The 15663-nt window shown below is 44.5% G+C and overlaps 1 protein-coding gene across 1 annotated transcript in view; it reads left to right on the forward strand.

The window, feature by feature from the left end:
* Positions 1-15663, forward strand: part of LOC134672805 (Golgi-specific brefeldin A-resistance guanine nucleotide exchange factor 1) — a 70191-nt gene that overhangs the window by 23515 nt on the left and 31013 nt on the right. Inside the window, exons 7-15 of the mRNA XM_063530765.1 lie at positions 746-911; positions 2127-2295; positions 5529-5968; positions 8118-8283; positions 8582-8732; positions 9509-9702; positions 10867-11075; positions 12566-12716; positions 13228-13465. Of these exons, the coding sequence (XP_063386835.1) occupies positions 746-911; positions 2127-2295; positions 5529-5968; positions 8118-8283; positions 8582-8732; positions 9509-9702; positions 10867-11075; positions 12566-12716; positions 13228-13465 (1884 nt within the window). The remainder of the gene's footprint in view (positions 1-745; positions 912-2126; positions 2296-5528; positions 5969-8117; positions 8284-8581; positions 8733-9508; positions 9703-10866; positions 11076-12565; positions 12717-13227; positions 13466-15663) is intronic.

Raw genomic sequence — 15663 nt, forward strand, 5'->3', positions numbered from 1 at the left:
TGTGCTATTCTGTCTGTTTCAAGTTCTATGTCAATAATAGAGTTTAACTTGCCTTTAGGGTCTCCCAGTTCCACCTCCAGGTCACTTTTGAATGCTAACCAGTTGGTGTTCCTGGGATTCCGTTTGCGTATCTTCTTGCTTCTTGAGCTTACTGTGGGACTTAGTCAATCTGTGTAAGAATGTCCTATAATATTTAATATTTATTTATTATTTGTTTTATTTATAACATTAACGGCACTCTGAAATGACTCAAATACCTATTCCCAGGATTTTTTAGTTAGTGGTGGGAGTTAAGGGGTTCATACCACACGACATCAATAGTTCGGAAAATAGTTTACATTTAATGTTTTTTTTTATTCATGCAAAACTGAGCACACACATTTTAAAAATGCTTAACTTAGCTTAGATACAAAGGATCCAATATTCAGGAATAATTGACAATTAGGCACGAATTGAAAAGCAGGAACAGAACTGATAACTGATTGTCGTATTCTTATTCCTATTTTGTCCACCCAATTAAAGGGCGGAAGCCAGTACTATCAACTGAGTGCTTAGCCAAGATGCCAATCGATTACGCTCCGTAGCGAAGGAAACGCCAATGTCTCTGTCACACTAATATGGAAGAGTGATAGAGAGAGACTACCGTATCGTTCGCCACGGAGCGAACGATTGGCATCTTGGCTACGCAACCTGGTTAGATAGCCGGAGCGGAAGGTAGTGGAATGTAATCTCCATTTTTTTACAGTTCTTCCCCCAGAATCAGACCCCGACGGCACAACTCCATCTAAACCAGCCGAAGAATCAGAGAAACTGGAAGAATACGTCAACCACCGAGGCATACGGTTCACACAGCAAGACGAGGCTCTAGACCTGCAGCCTTATGGGCTAGCATGCGTTCGAGAGGTTTTTAGGTACGTAATAGTAGCAGAAACATGGGCCCGATTCGGATTTCGAAATAGACATCTATTAGATATCTTTTAGACATCACCAAGATACGATAACGATATGTTTAAGATCTAACCTGTCAAATTTGACATTTGCGCGATTCTGGAGATACTCTTGAACGATTTCCACAGGATATGACTTAGAGATCCAATTCACATCTAATAGATATCTTACTCTATCTAACGTAAAAGTGACATTGGTTGCCCGAATTGCGCTGCAAAAGAGAACTAGTTGATATCTAAACTATAACGTATTTAGAATGGATCTAGTACGTGTCGTCTCTTGTGAATATCTTGAAGTTCGAATACGGCAGAGAGTTATTCACTCAGCAAGATGAGGCTCTAGATTTACAGCCTTATTGGCTCTGCGGTTGCCAAGTTTTTAGGTGCGTACTACGCCCTGTAGCCCGGGCGTAATAATACGTATTTAATTACACAAACGGGTCTACCGCGATATAATTTCATTGTTTTTACCTTTAATTCCGACGTTTCAGCTGAGTTGCACCAGCTGTGGTCACGGAAAGACCACAAATTATAAAAAAAATGAAATGAATGGATGAAATTATATCGCGGTAGACCCGTTTGTGTAATTAAATATGTGTACAAAACGCGAGAGTTTAAAGTGTTATATCGTAAGAATACGGCTACCGTATCCCCTGCCTGTCGTAAAAGGCGACTAAAGGGGTTCTCGGGGTCGAAGACGGTCGCAGCTAGGGACTGCGACTGAAAAAAGAGGGGACCCACAAAGGGGCATAGCGCTAGGACGGCACTGGCGCGTTCATTGGAGATCCCAGAGCCGTCCGAAACGCGCCGAGGAAGACAACTGGGAGGTTTTTAGTCGGTGAAAGTCCGACATAACCTCCGCGCTGTCCCTGCGTTCCCTGATACCTCCGTATCCATAACGGATTTCCCAAAAAAAAAAAGGTGCGTAGTAGTTAATAATCGTAAACATACATCAAAAATTTCTACAACCGAATACAGAACCTTCTTCTTCTTGGAATTGAAGTCGGTTAAAAGTGTTATTAATGATCAGCCCACTGTCCTACCACCACCACCACCACCTACCACGCGTCCATGGGACTCCTGTGGTTAAATCCCAAAGTCCTGCCTATAGTACTTAGTTCGATGTAAGGAGTTAAAAATTGTAAAAAATATAATTAAGACATACTTTATCTTCCCCAGGTTCATAATATCGCTGTGCAACCCTCTGGACACCCAGAACACATCTGGTATGGTACACCTCGGGCTCTGCTTGGCTGGTACCGCCCTAGAAGTGGGCGCTGATCAGTTGGCTCGGTACCCTTCGCTCTTGTACTTGGTGAAGGATCCACTCTGTAGGAACTTGCTTAGTGTAAGTATGACCAGTGCCGGATTTACCACTAGGCTGAGTAGGCTGAAGCCTAGGGCGGCAGATTTTAGGGGGCGGCAAATTTGGGTCAAAAAAATATTGTACATGCCGTTCAGATAGGGTCGACCAGAAATTATTTGTAAAATTTAAATAACAAGCATTATTTGTCGATTTTGCCGCCCTCTGTCGTGTCGAGACCCTTTATATTGAGATAGACGGCCAGTCGGACAACAAAGTGATCCTATATGGGTTCCGTTTTTTCCTTTTGAAGTACGGAACCCTAAAAAGTAGTGATGTACCGACTATTGATTTGGCCGACTAGCCGACTAGCCGACTAATCGGCGCTCGAATGGCCGATTAGTCGGCCGACTAGTCGGCTAGTCGGCCAGATCATTAGTTTCGTATAAGTTCAGGTGAAAACAATAGTTTTGCTCCTTTGGTCGCGCTATTCATCATAATTTAGCTTGGCTAAAAGGTTCAAAGTCCTTGGCTCTACAGGTTAAGGATAAGAATCCTCGTTCAATTTCTGTCTTTAGTTCTTTTATTTTACGATCCTGAGCAGACCGTCAGTACAGCTTGTAGGAGGTATTTCCAAGGCTCTCTTTCCCGTACGTAGTCGCCAGTTAAGAACCTATCCCCTGTGGTCAGCGTCTTTCCGAGCAACTTGCCCTGACTAAGTCTCTAAATTTTGCATTAACATTAATTCCTCATGGCTCCACCATTAAAAAAAACGAAAACTGAATAATAATAAAAAAAATATAACTATCGAACTTGCATATAAAATTACACGAGAATCAGTTGAGATCGACCTGTAGAGGAAAACACCAGCCCACCAACATACGATAACGACATTATATGAACAAAAGTTTTCGTTTGCACCCTGAATAGGTATTTTAGTAAAATAAACATAAAACATATGGTAAATATTGACTGTTGATTTCTTTTTTTTCTGTTTTTCTTTCACTAATAAAGTGCCGACTAATCGGCCAATTTTGCCGACTAGTCGCCGACTAATCGCCGACTACAAATGTGGCCGGATAGTCGGCTTTCCCGACTAGTCGGCGACTAGTCGGTACATCCCTACTAAAAAGGTAGGCACCTACTATTTTCTCGAAAAAATTTCGCGCTCGCTACGCTCGCGTTTTCATTTAAGTACCTACATATTATTTATGACCCATCTGACCACATTGTAAGTTTGGGATGGTCGTCGATTATTGTGTCCTGGTAGTATAATGCTGGGTTCCGTTTTTTTCCTTTTGAAGTACGGAACCCTAAAAATGTACCTACCTACTATATTCTCGAAAAATTTTCGCGCTCGCTACGCTCGCGTTTTCATTTAACTAACTACATTTTTTGTGACCTATCTGACTACCATCTGACTACATTGTGACTTTGGGATCATCGTCGATTCTTGTGTATTCGTGGTATTGAATCTCACTAAATTGTTCCGATCCCATGCCGAAACTCAGGATGGATAGAGAGCTCTCGATATCAGATACAAGCTTTTCACCACAGAATGAGGGATATTAGTACGGCCTGTGTAATACGTATCCCTACTACTCTGCAATCTGCATAGCAATGATTATCATTTATATGCAGATTGCATTAATAGCACAGAACCTAGTGAAACGCCAGCGGTAATGTTCACACTATCGGAGTAGCTTCCGTCTACTATACGGCTGATATGCGTCTACCGGACAAAAAGCTAGCGATCCATTTGTATAGCATAGTCCCTCGAGCAGACTCGATGCCAGACCCGACCGAACACCTTAGCTAAGATATCCAGCCTGACTGCCAATGCTTAGGCATTGGTAATGCCTCACCTTGTTTTCAATGGCAAAAAACCAGCCGTACCCACCATAACACCAGATCAGGCAAATATAACGAGGTCGCATCGTCATTGAGTGACAAAAACGGCCCATATAAATCTGTATCTAAAATGTGACATTAGTGACGTCACCTTATATGCATTTTAATATGGCTATGTTGCGTTGTACAAAAAAATTAAACGCCTCTGATAGGAAAGTGATTTAAAAAACCTATAAGCGAGGCGAATAGGGGCGGCAAAATCGGCATAGCCTACGGGCGGCAAATGTCTAAATCCGGCACTGAGTATGACTGATCACGGAAATCCTATAAACGCTATGTTCGTGAAAAAGCGAAAATTATATTTGTTATGGAATTTAATTTTCTCATTAGATGCTGTTAAATCATGTTTCGTACTTTTCCCTATATTTCACTCATTCAATGTTTGTTTTGTTTTCTTGGGCACTAACTTTTTCTCCTCGCTTTAATGAGGATTAAACTACGAGTACAGTTCAGTGCACAAATCACGCGAGGTGTTTTCAGCTACTTGTTGACGCCCCCCTCCCCCTTGGCGATATTTGGTGAGGTTTTTGGCTACCCCCCTCCCCCACATAACCTCACGTGTATTTTTTCAGCAATCTATTCAATAGCATGGTCTATCATAAAATATTTCGCAACACTCTAAATTCAATAACCGTTCTCACCGTAAATTTATCTCTGTGATTATTTGTTGGTATATCAAGAAAAACATGTAATATAAACAAAAAAAAACCGGCCAAGTGCGAGTCGGACTCGCGTTCCAAGGTTTCCGTACATTACACAATTTTTAAAAATGTATTTTTTTATGTGAAACGTGAGTGAAAATACTTTAAAAAGCCGTAGGGGTCGGATTAAAAACTAAGTAATTAAGTCCGATTCACGCTTGACTGTACATTTCTAATAGGTTTTCCTGTCATCTATAGGTATAGACCTATTTGATGCATTTTTTTTCAAAATTTTAGACCCAGTAGTTTCGGAGATAAAGGGGGGGAATGGTCATTTTTTGCCTATTCTCTTGAATTACTTCTAAACTGTTTCTTCGAAAATTATAAAAAAATATATTTGAGATCCTTACAATAAGCCCTTTCATTTGATATGTAACATGATGTAGTTTGAAAAACTTTATTTTTTAATTTTCTCTTTTACCCCCCGAAAGTGGCCCCCATGTTTAAAATTCATTTGTTTACGTTTCATGTCCGTATTTGGGTCACAAACTTACATATGTGTACCAAATTTCAACTTAATTGGTCCAGTAGTTCCGGAGAAAATCGGCTGTGACAGACGGACAGACAGACAGACAGACAGACGCACGAGTGATCCTATAAGGGTTTCGTTTTTTCCTTTTGAGGTACGGAACCCTAAAAATGAAATTTTTGTAATCTTATTTACAGTTGCTGAGCACAGAGCGGATATCCATATTCGCCTTGGACCTTCAAATAACCTTCCTACTCTTCGAGGCCCTCCGGTTCCACTTAAAATTCCAAATGGAGGCCTTCTTCAAAAAAGTCATAGAAATAGTCTCAATGGACGTCTCTAAAGCGAACTACGAACTCAAAGAAATACAACATCTAACCCTAGAAAGCTTAGCACAGATATTTAGAATACCAGGGATTTGTAACGAGTTATATTTGAACTACGACTGCGATATATACTGTATGAATGTGTTTGAGGAAATGACTAAATTGTTATCGAAGAACGTTGTATCGGCGACAGCTTATAATATACATACGTTGTCATTGGAGGCGCTAATGACTATAATAGAAGCCATTGAAATGAGTAATCCGAAGGAGAGCGAGACGGAAGTTGTGGTTGAAGAGGAGGAAAAAGAGAGGTATAGTTTTTAGCTTTGTGAACAAATTTTCACTCGCTCGTTTTCTCAAAGGTTAGCTGGAAGAGATCTCTATTAGGGATACGTTCGCCTTTGTACCTATATTTGCATTTTTTACTGTGTTATTTCTGTTTTCTGTAAACTTGTTTATGGGCAATAAAGTGACATACATACATACACAAGTAATAAATAGAGATAAACAGTTACCCCCATATTCATAAACGTTTACTAAAGTTGACAAGCCGATAATAATCGTTTGTCCCGTTCCGACGTATTGGTATTTATTGTTTTGTATAGCACCAAAATTCCTTATGCAATTGCTTTAATTTAGGCTAAAATTGTTATAGTTATACCGTAAAAAGTCTGCAGCGATTTTGATAGCCCACGTAGTGCAAGTGTCATTTTAAACGTCAAACTTTTATGAAATTATGACGTATAAATAACACTTACAATGCATGGGCTATCAATTCCGCTGCAGACTTTTATTGGTGCGACTATACCCTTTCAAATCGATTTATATAAGAGAACGGGACGACACTACAGTGTTCGAACTTTTTAATTTCTACTCTTTTTTGCCAGGCTGTAATGGTTAGGGAGGCGAGGTAGCTAAATGGCGTAATTCAACGGTGCCGTCGAGACCTATCAAAATCGAAAGATAAAATAATTTCGAAAAGAAAAGCTCGTATGGCAAAAGTCATTTTAGCGGTGGGTTTGGCGTGTACGGTTTTTCAAAAATGTTAAAAAAAACAGTTACTTGGGCATTCTCGAGCGCGTCAGATATTCATACTACGTATGCCCCGAGTGCCTCTGATAACAACGGTATACTAATCTGCCGGTTTGCGTGGTGGGGGTAGGCATATAAAGTAGTCAAAAATGCAAAAAAAAAAAATTTACTCGGGCGCGTCAGATTTTCGGAAGGGGTGTTAAGTAGGCCCCAAGGAAGCTTCCTTTAAAAAAACTGACGATTTCGGCGTGACGATAAGTTACGATGAATTTTTGAAAATGCAAAAAAAAAAAGTTTTTTTGAAATACTCGAGCGCGTCAGATTTTCATAGGGGAGGTTTATCTCGGTATCCTAAAAGCATATTTTTTTAATCTGACAAAAATGTTGGTGGGTTCTCTTAATCTGACCGATTTTATGATGCTTCAAGTCAAAAAGTTTTAACTTTGGACAAAAATGTAAAGAGACCTTTTTTGTGTAAAATAAAATTACCTTTTTTGTTTATTTAAACTTTTTTTTTTGTAAAATGTATCGTTCGCGACTTATATGCCGCAACGCGTTCTTAGGAAGACGAAATGGCTCCTCCACACTTCCGGTCATGCGGAAACCGGCAGATTTTGTATTTTTAGTAAGTTTTAGATTATATTCTTCAAAATAAAAAATAAAAAAATCGCGCTCGAGAATACCGGATTAACGTTTTTTTTTTACAAGTTCGCGACCCTATAACTCGGCGGCGTCAAGGACTTATCGTCAGATTAGTTAAATTTAGTCTTTAAACACTAAAATCAACCCCCAATATCTTAATCTGACGCGCTCGAGTATTTCAGACTATCCATTTTTTTTTACTAATCTGATCGTCTATCCTAGGCGCGCGTCACTACATATAGAGCTAAATACTTTACAAGGTTGTTCTATTAGGTCTAAGGTATCTCTCATATCTTAAACTGCCACGCTCGAGTATTGCAAAAAATTCCCCTATTCGCCTCCCTAACTATAATTTATTTTTCACCACACGGAAAGGCTTACTTTGCACTTCAAAAACTGATAGCAAAGTTGCATTTTATTCACATGTGAGGCAAAGTAATCAAATACAAATTTTGAGTTGTTTTCTTATGTTTGCTAGTAAAATTGACTATTAAATGATAATTTTGGACGATAAATATTTAATAACATTCATTTGGATTTGATTTGGTTTGATTTTGTTTGATATTTTACATTTAATATTTGCTTCGGGTTGGTGTGGTGAAAAACAAATTTTGTTTAACCCTCGTGCTTTGAAATCCTCGCAACGCTCAAGATTCCATTTTTCGAACCATTCGCTACGCTCGTGGTTCAATTTTGGAATCTTTCGCTTGCTCGGGTATCAATATTAGCACGAGCGGTTAAACAACAACTTTGCCCCCTTGTATAACAAATAACTATATCTTACAGGAAATGCGGTCACGTCAGCCTAGAGTTAGGCGGTATGGAGGACTCAGTGAGCGACATAACACATGACATAAGTCAGTATTTCGGGTGCGGGCGGACCGGGCGGCATAAGATAGTGTCAGAAGTGCCTTCAGAAGCTGAGTTGGACAATATAAGGAACATGAAAAAGGTGATACTGCTATTTTTTAACCTTTTAACCGCCAGAAATTTTTGATCGAGCGTGCTCGTGTCGCCACCGACAGTAATTGTACCACGCAGAGTAAGGTTGGCATAGTTACGGGAGTTATAAATGTGCTGTAAAAACCAAATCAGATCTTTGTCTTATTTATCAGACTGTGACGAAATGAGCTGGATATGTAATGTCTTATATATCAGACTCTGGCGGTTAATGGGTTAATATAATTTTTTCTTGAGGTCCATATAAAATCTTTAAATATCTCGCCATTAATGTTTTTTTTTCTATCCAGTGGGTGACGCAAGGCACGGAACTCTTCAACCAGAAGCCAGAGCGAGGCATCGAGTACTTACAAGAACACGGAGTCCTGAAAACGCCGCTGGATCCTGAAGAAGTAGCGCTCTTCCTGAGAGAAAACCCGGATTTGGATAAGAAAATGATTGGTAAGGAAAAAAAAACCGGGCAAGTGCGAGTCGGACTCGCGCACGAAGGGTTCCGTACCATAATGCAAAAAAAAAAAAACAAAAAAAAGCAAAAAAAACGGTCACCCATCCAAGTACTGACCACTCCCGACGTTGCTTAACTTTGGTCAAAAATCACGTTTGTTGTATGGGAGCCCCATTTAAATCTTTATTTTATTCTGTTTTTAGTATTTGTTGTTATAGCGCCAATAGAAATTCATCATCTGTGAAAATTTCAACTGTCTAGCTATCACGGTTCGTGAGATACAGCCTGGTGACAGACGGACGGACGGACGGACAGCGAAGTCTTAGTAATAGGGTCCCGTTTTACCCTTTGGGTACGGAACCCTAAAAATGTGCTGTAACTGAGTTATCAAGTGCTTATACTCGTAAATGTTTGACAATCCAGTCACCACTAATAGGCTATGTATTATGATCACTCGTGGACGTCAGCTGCCGCTCCGTTGGTGTTTGTCTTCTGTCGGATGGAACAATACTTTTGAAATTTGTTAGTGCTCAAAACCACAGTAAATAAAGACACTTGAAATGTAACCTTACCAAACTTATTATTAATATCGCTAGTTGAATTAGGGTGGTATTCCAACTATACAATTTCTTTGTCCAATGTGTGTTGCGTCTCACATTTTGCTTAATGAAAGAGTGAGACGCAATGGCATTGGACAAAACAATTGGACAGGTTGAATACCACCATTAGTAGTGTGGCATAAAAAGCGTAATTTAACTATTTTATTCTAAAGGTGAATACATTTGCAAGCGTTCATCCCGCGACGAAGACGACGGCTACAGTGTCCTAGGGGCCTTCGCATGCAGCTTCGACTACGCCGGGCTCCGCATCGACCAGGCGCTCCGGCTGTACCTGGAGACCTTCCGACTGCCGGGGGAGGCGCCGCTGATCTTCCTGGTTATGGAGCGCTTCGCTGAACGATGGCATGTAAGTGTTGTGAGTTGACGCAATCGATAGCTAGATGGCGCTCGGCCGGTTGATGCGGTTTGTACATCGCGCTAACGGTGTGTCGACGTGGAATCCATAAGTAGTTAGACATGGGTGATGTATGGGAGTAGTTGAGTTGAAGTTATAGTTCGTTTTTTTTAGCATTAGAAAGAACTTGAAAGAAGGTAAGCGATCTTGACAAGTCTTTTAATTGAAAAACGCTTTTTAAAAATCCATAAGTTCCATAACTATTACTTATGAAAGCAGAAGGATATAAATGATCGTATTAGATTCATAATTGTTACATATTTGCCGTAACTTATTTTTAAAATGTGTTTTTCAATTAAAAGACACATCAAGATTGTTTACCTAATTTCTAATGCTAAAAAAAACGAAGTATAGTTTGACTGGGTGGTTCATTAGCATGATAATTGATAACTAAGGCTGGCATCGACCAGGCGCTCCGACTCTACCTGGAGACCTTCCGACTGCCGGGGGAGGCGCCACTGATCTTCCTGGTTATGGAGCGCTTCGCTGAACGATGGCATGGAAGTGTTGTGAGTTGACCGCTAGATGGCGCAGTGTCGGTTGATGCGGTTTCTACATCGCGCTAACGGTATGTCGACGTGGTTGAATACATAAGTAGTAGAGAGACCTTATAGGTGAGGTATTTGAGTTTAAGTTTGCCTGACTTGGTGGTTCATTAGTATGATTACTAAGGCTCGTTGAAGACAGCTTCGACCAGACGTTCTGGACTGTACAGTCGCTATCAGATATATCGGAGCAGCAAAGATGTTCACAATATCTAAACACGCACTCTGACGCCTTAACAGTAGAGGCGTGGTCAAATATTTGTGAACGCTTTGACCGCTCCGATATATCTGATTGCTGTACTTAGAGACCTGCGGGGGGAGCCTCCGCTCATATTCTTGAGCCCGATTTAGACGATCCGAAAACTTGCATGCAAGTTTCATACCATTGCGGGTTTTGATTAATCCACAGTCCGCAATGTAACTAAAATCGCATGCGAATTCGCGCGCCGTCTAAATCAGCCCTATTAGTGATGGAGCGCTTCACTGAACACTGGCTTGTCAGTATTGCAATTCGTCGGTAGATGGCACTGTACAAGTTGACGTGATTTCTACATCTCGTTTTTCTCCCCAGACCACGAACGGCGAGCCATTCGCCAACACCGACGCAGCGTTTCGCCTGGCGTACGCCGTCATCATGCTCAACATGGACCAACACAACCACAACGCTAAGAAACTCAACGTGCCCATGACCGTTGAGGATTTCGTCAAGAACCTGCGAGGGTGCAACGGTACTGGGGACTTCGACCAGTCTATGCTGGAAGCCATCTTCTATTCCATCAAGTATGTGTTATTGTTTAAGTAATAGAGTCGATAACCACTTATGTCATCATGCTCAACATGGACCAACACAACCACAACGCTAAGAAACTCAACGTGCCCATGACTGTTGAGGATTTCGTCAAGAACCTGCGAGGGTGCAACGGTACTGGGGACTTCGACCAGTCTATGCTGGAAGCCATCTTCTATTCCATCAAGTATGTGTTATTGTTAAAGTAATAGAGTCTATAACCGCTTACGTCATCATGCTCAACATGGACCAACACAACCACAACGCTAAGAAACTTAACGTACCCATGACTGTTGAGGATTTTGTTAAGAACCTGCGAGGGTGTAATGGTACTGGGGACTTTGATCAGTCTATGCTGGAAGCCATCTTCTATTCCATCAAGTATGTGTTATTGTCAATGTAATAGAGTATATCCTCTTACGTCATCATGCTCAACAGAATAAATAATAGTACACTAGAATAGGTATAGAAGGTTCATTCTCTAATAAAACGCGTCTATTACCACAGATATGACCGCAAGGTGGCGCAAGCGCTAGCAGGCGTCTGTTCCGTAGCGGTGCGCGGCAACTATTACTGCTAGACACCAATATTGGTGTGGCCGCATGTATTTTTAGCGACGCGACGAAATCGCGGAGTGAGGCACGCCTGGCTCAACATAGACCAGCTAAATCAGTAAATCACGTCAATCAGAAAATAGTCCACTTAGAAAAGTCCAATAAAAAAAAAAGGGCTCGAATCGAATTGAAAGTTCGAATAAGTTTGAGATTCCAGCAAAACTAAAAGAAAAGTATTACATTTTTTAATTTGTTCGAAATTAATGTTTCCCAATCTGGAATTCCAAAAGTTTGTGAACGTTTTAATGGTGACAGGGTTTGGTGCAACCGACGCTTAAGATAATTCCTTTTTCTCAAAAATGGACGGCAAAGTCGACTTTGCCGTCTAAAAAATAGGTCGCGAAGCGCGTAGTTTATGGTCAGTCAAAAATTAAAAAGTTAAAAACATTGCAGTCTCGATTTTAGGACTGCAATGTTGCATACAAATTCCATTATTTGTCGAGTTCCAAACTTTTTAAAAGTTGAAATGACCATATCAAATGAAGGCACAGGCCTATTAAACAGCCAAATAGATGATTAGTACCGCGACTATTTAGATGTCTCAAATAGGTTGGCGTATACTTGGCAGAAAAATACACTTCTATTTTTTTATTAAAAAAATAAAAAGGCGGCAAGGGCTTTTTTCTGTCAAAATATATATGCAAGAACGTTGCTTTTGTAAAATATTTCTATGATATTTATATTTCTTGCACCATTTTTGAGAAAAGCACTATATATGACTCGGCTGGAAGGCTACACTTGCTGGCTTCGGATTCAATTAAACGGACTCCCAAGGTCGTCCGTTTAAAACGAATCCTCAGCCTGCAAGTAGCTACTTCCGAGCCTCGACAATAATGTACTATTCCTTAACGTTGTGATCATTTAACCAGGAACGAGGAGATGGTAATGCCAGCGGAACGCGTAGGCCCGGTCCGCGACGCGTACCTGTGGCGCGTGCTGCAGCGGCGCGGCAACACGCCCGCCGCGCGCTACCGCGCCGGCCACACCGCGCGCCTGCTGCCCGTCGCCGCGCCGCCGCAGGTGCGTGCACTGTCTAATATAATGTAACTTTTGTTTGTGTCCACATCCCATACTCTGTATGTCGCCCTACGGCCGAGCTCTTGGCAGTGAACACATCCCGCACTCTGTACATATAAACTGAACATATGAATGACATATAAGTGAATATAAGATATCCGCAAAAATTTCATTTTTAGTACAAGCTTTTATCGCCGGCTGTACTTTTTTTTCCACAGGCAACTAATACTCATCGAGACAATTCTAAAAACCCCAAACACAATGAGGTTTCGTTGTTTTATCACAGAGTTCTTATGGCCACCTCCGGTCTCCATCACCAGATCAGCTCGATGACACCATAATATTGCATTGTCACCCGACTTACGTATGTATGCAAAATTTCAGCTCAATCGGAAACCGGGAAGTGGATCAAATTTAACTTGCAAGATTTGATTACACACGACAGACAACGTTCAGGTGAAAGTAAATAAAAGCTTGTAAAAATACCCTGTTCTAACCGTCAGTTTGTTTTCAGATAACAGCGCTCTCGGCAGCCTTCGAGCGCTCCTCCCCCCCAACCGCCGACGACATCCTAACCAACAACCTGCAGAACGCCGCCATACTGGCGCTGTGCGGCATCGAGCGCTGCGCCGCGCTGCTGTCGCGGCTGCCGCCGGTGCCGCCCACGCTGACCGTGGACACGCTGCTGCTGACGCTGTGCAAGTTCACCGCGCTGCTGCCGCCGCAGCCGCACATGCACCACCACGCTATAGGTGATGTTCGAAGCCAGTTAGAGTGAGACAGATAGCCTGCCGCCGGTGCCGCCCACGCTGACCGTGGACACGCTGCTGCTGACGCTGTGCAAGTTCACCGCGCTGCTGCCGCCGCAGCCGCACATGCACCACCACGCTATAGGTGATGTTCGAAGCCAGTTAGAGTGAGACAGATAGCCTGCCGCCGGTGCCGCCCACGCTGACCGTGGACACGCTGCTGCTGACGCTGTGCAAGTTCACCGCGCTGCTGCCGCCGCAGCCGCACATGCACCACCACGCTATAGGTGATGTTCGAAGCCAGTTAGAGTGAGACAGATAGCCTGCCGCCGGTGCCGCCCACGCTGACCGTGGACACGCTGCTGCTGACGCTGTGCAAGTTCACCGCGCTGCTGCCGCCGCAGCCGCACATGCACCACCACGCTATAGGTGATGTTCGAAGCCAGTTAGAGTGAGACAGATAGCCTGCCGCCGGTGCCGCCCACGCTGACCGTGGACACGCTGCTGCTGACGCTGTGCAAGTTCACCGCGCTGCTGCCGCCGCAGCCGCACATGCACCACCACGCTATAGGTGATGTTCGAAGCCAGTTAGAGTGAGACAGATAGCCTGCCGCCGGTGCCGCCCACGCTGACCGTGGACACGCTGCTGCTGACGCTGTGCAAGTTCACCGCGCTGCTGCCGCCGCAGCCGCACATGCACCACCACGCTATAGGTGATGTTCGAAGCCAGTTAGAGTGAGACAGATAGCCTGCCGCCGGTGCCGCCCACGCTGACCGTGGACACGCTGCTGCTGACGCTGTGCAAGTTCACCGCGCTGCTGCCGCCGCAGCCGCACATGCACCACCACGCTATAGGTGATGTTCGAAGCCAGTTAGAGTGAGACAGATAGCCTGCCGCCGGTGCCGCCCACGCTGACCGTGGACACGCTGCTGCTGACGCTGTGCAAGTTCACCGCGCTGCTGCCGCCGCAGCCGCACATGCACCACCACGCTATAGGTGATGTTCGAAGCCAGTTAGAGTGAGACAGATAGCCTGCCGCCGGTGCCGCCCACGCTGACCGTGGACACGCTGCTGCTGACGCTGTGCAAGTTCACCGCGCTGCTGCCGCCGCAGCCGCACATGCACCACCACGCTATAGGTGATGTTCGAAGCCAGTTAGAGTGAGACAGATAGCCTGCCGCCGGTGCCGCCCACGCTGACCGTGGACACGCTGCTGCTGACGCTGTGCAAGTTCACCGCGCTGCTGCCGCCGCAGCCGCACATGCACCACCACGCTATAGGTGATGTTCGAAGCCAGTTAGAGTGAGACAGATAGCCTGCCGCCGGTGCCGCCCACGCTGACCGTGGACACGCTGCTGCTGACGCTGTGCAAGTTCACCGCGCTGCTGCCGCCGCAGCCGCACATGCACCACCACGCTATAGGTGATGTTCGAAGCCAGTTAGAGTGAGACAGATAGCCTGCCGCCGGTGCCGCCCACGCTGACCGTGGACACGCTGCTGCTGACGCTGTGCAAGTTCACCGCGCTGCTGCCGCCGCAGCCGCACATGCACCACCACGCTATAGGTGATGTTCGAAGCCAGTTAGAGTGAGACAGATAGCCTGCCGCCGGTGCCGCCCACGCTGACCGTGGACACGCTGCTGCTGACGCTGTGCAAGTTCACCGCGCTGCTGCCGCCGCAGCCGCACATGCACCACCACGCTATAGGTGATGTTCGAAGCCAGTTAGAGTGAGACAGATAGCCTGCCGCCGGTGCCGCCCACGCTGACCGTGGACACGCTGCTGCTGACGCTGTGCAAGTTCACCGCGCTGCTGCCGCCGCAGCCGCACATGCACCACCACGCTATAGGTGATGTTCGAAGCCAGTTAGAGTGAGACAGATAGCCTGCCGCCGGTGCCGCCCACGCTGACCGTGGACACGCTGCTGCTGACGCTGTGCAAGTTCACCGCGCTGCTGCCGCCGCAGCCGCACATGCACCACCACGCTATAGGTGATGTTCGAAGCCAGTTAGAGTGAGACAGATAGCCTGCCGCCGGTGCCGCCCACGCTGACCGTGGACACGCTGCTGCTGACGCTGTGCAAGTTCACCGCGCTGCTGCCGCCGCAGCCGCACATGCACCACCACGCTATAGGTGATGTTCGAAGCCAGTTAGAGTGAGACAGATAGCCTGCCGCCGGTGCCGCCCACGCTGACCGTGGA

The sequence above is a fragment of the Cydia fagiglandana genome, chromosome 17 (genome assembly GCF_963556715.1).
Source record: "Cydia fagiglandana chromosome 17, ilCydFagi1.1, whole genome shotgun sequence".
NCBI lineage: Eukaryota > Metazoa > Arthropoda > Insecta > Lepidoptera > Tortricidae > Cydia > Cydia fagiglandana.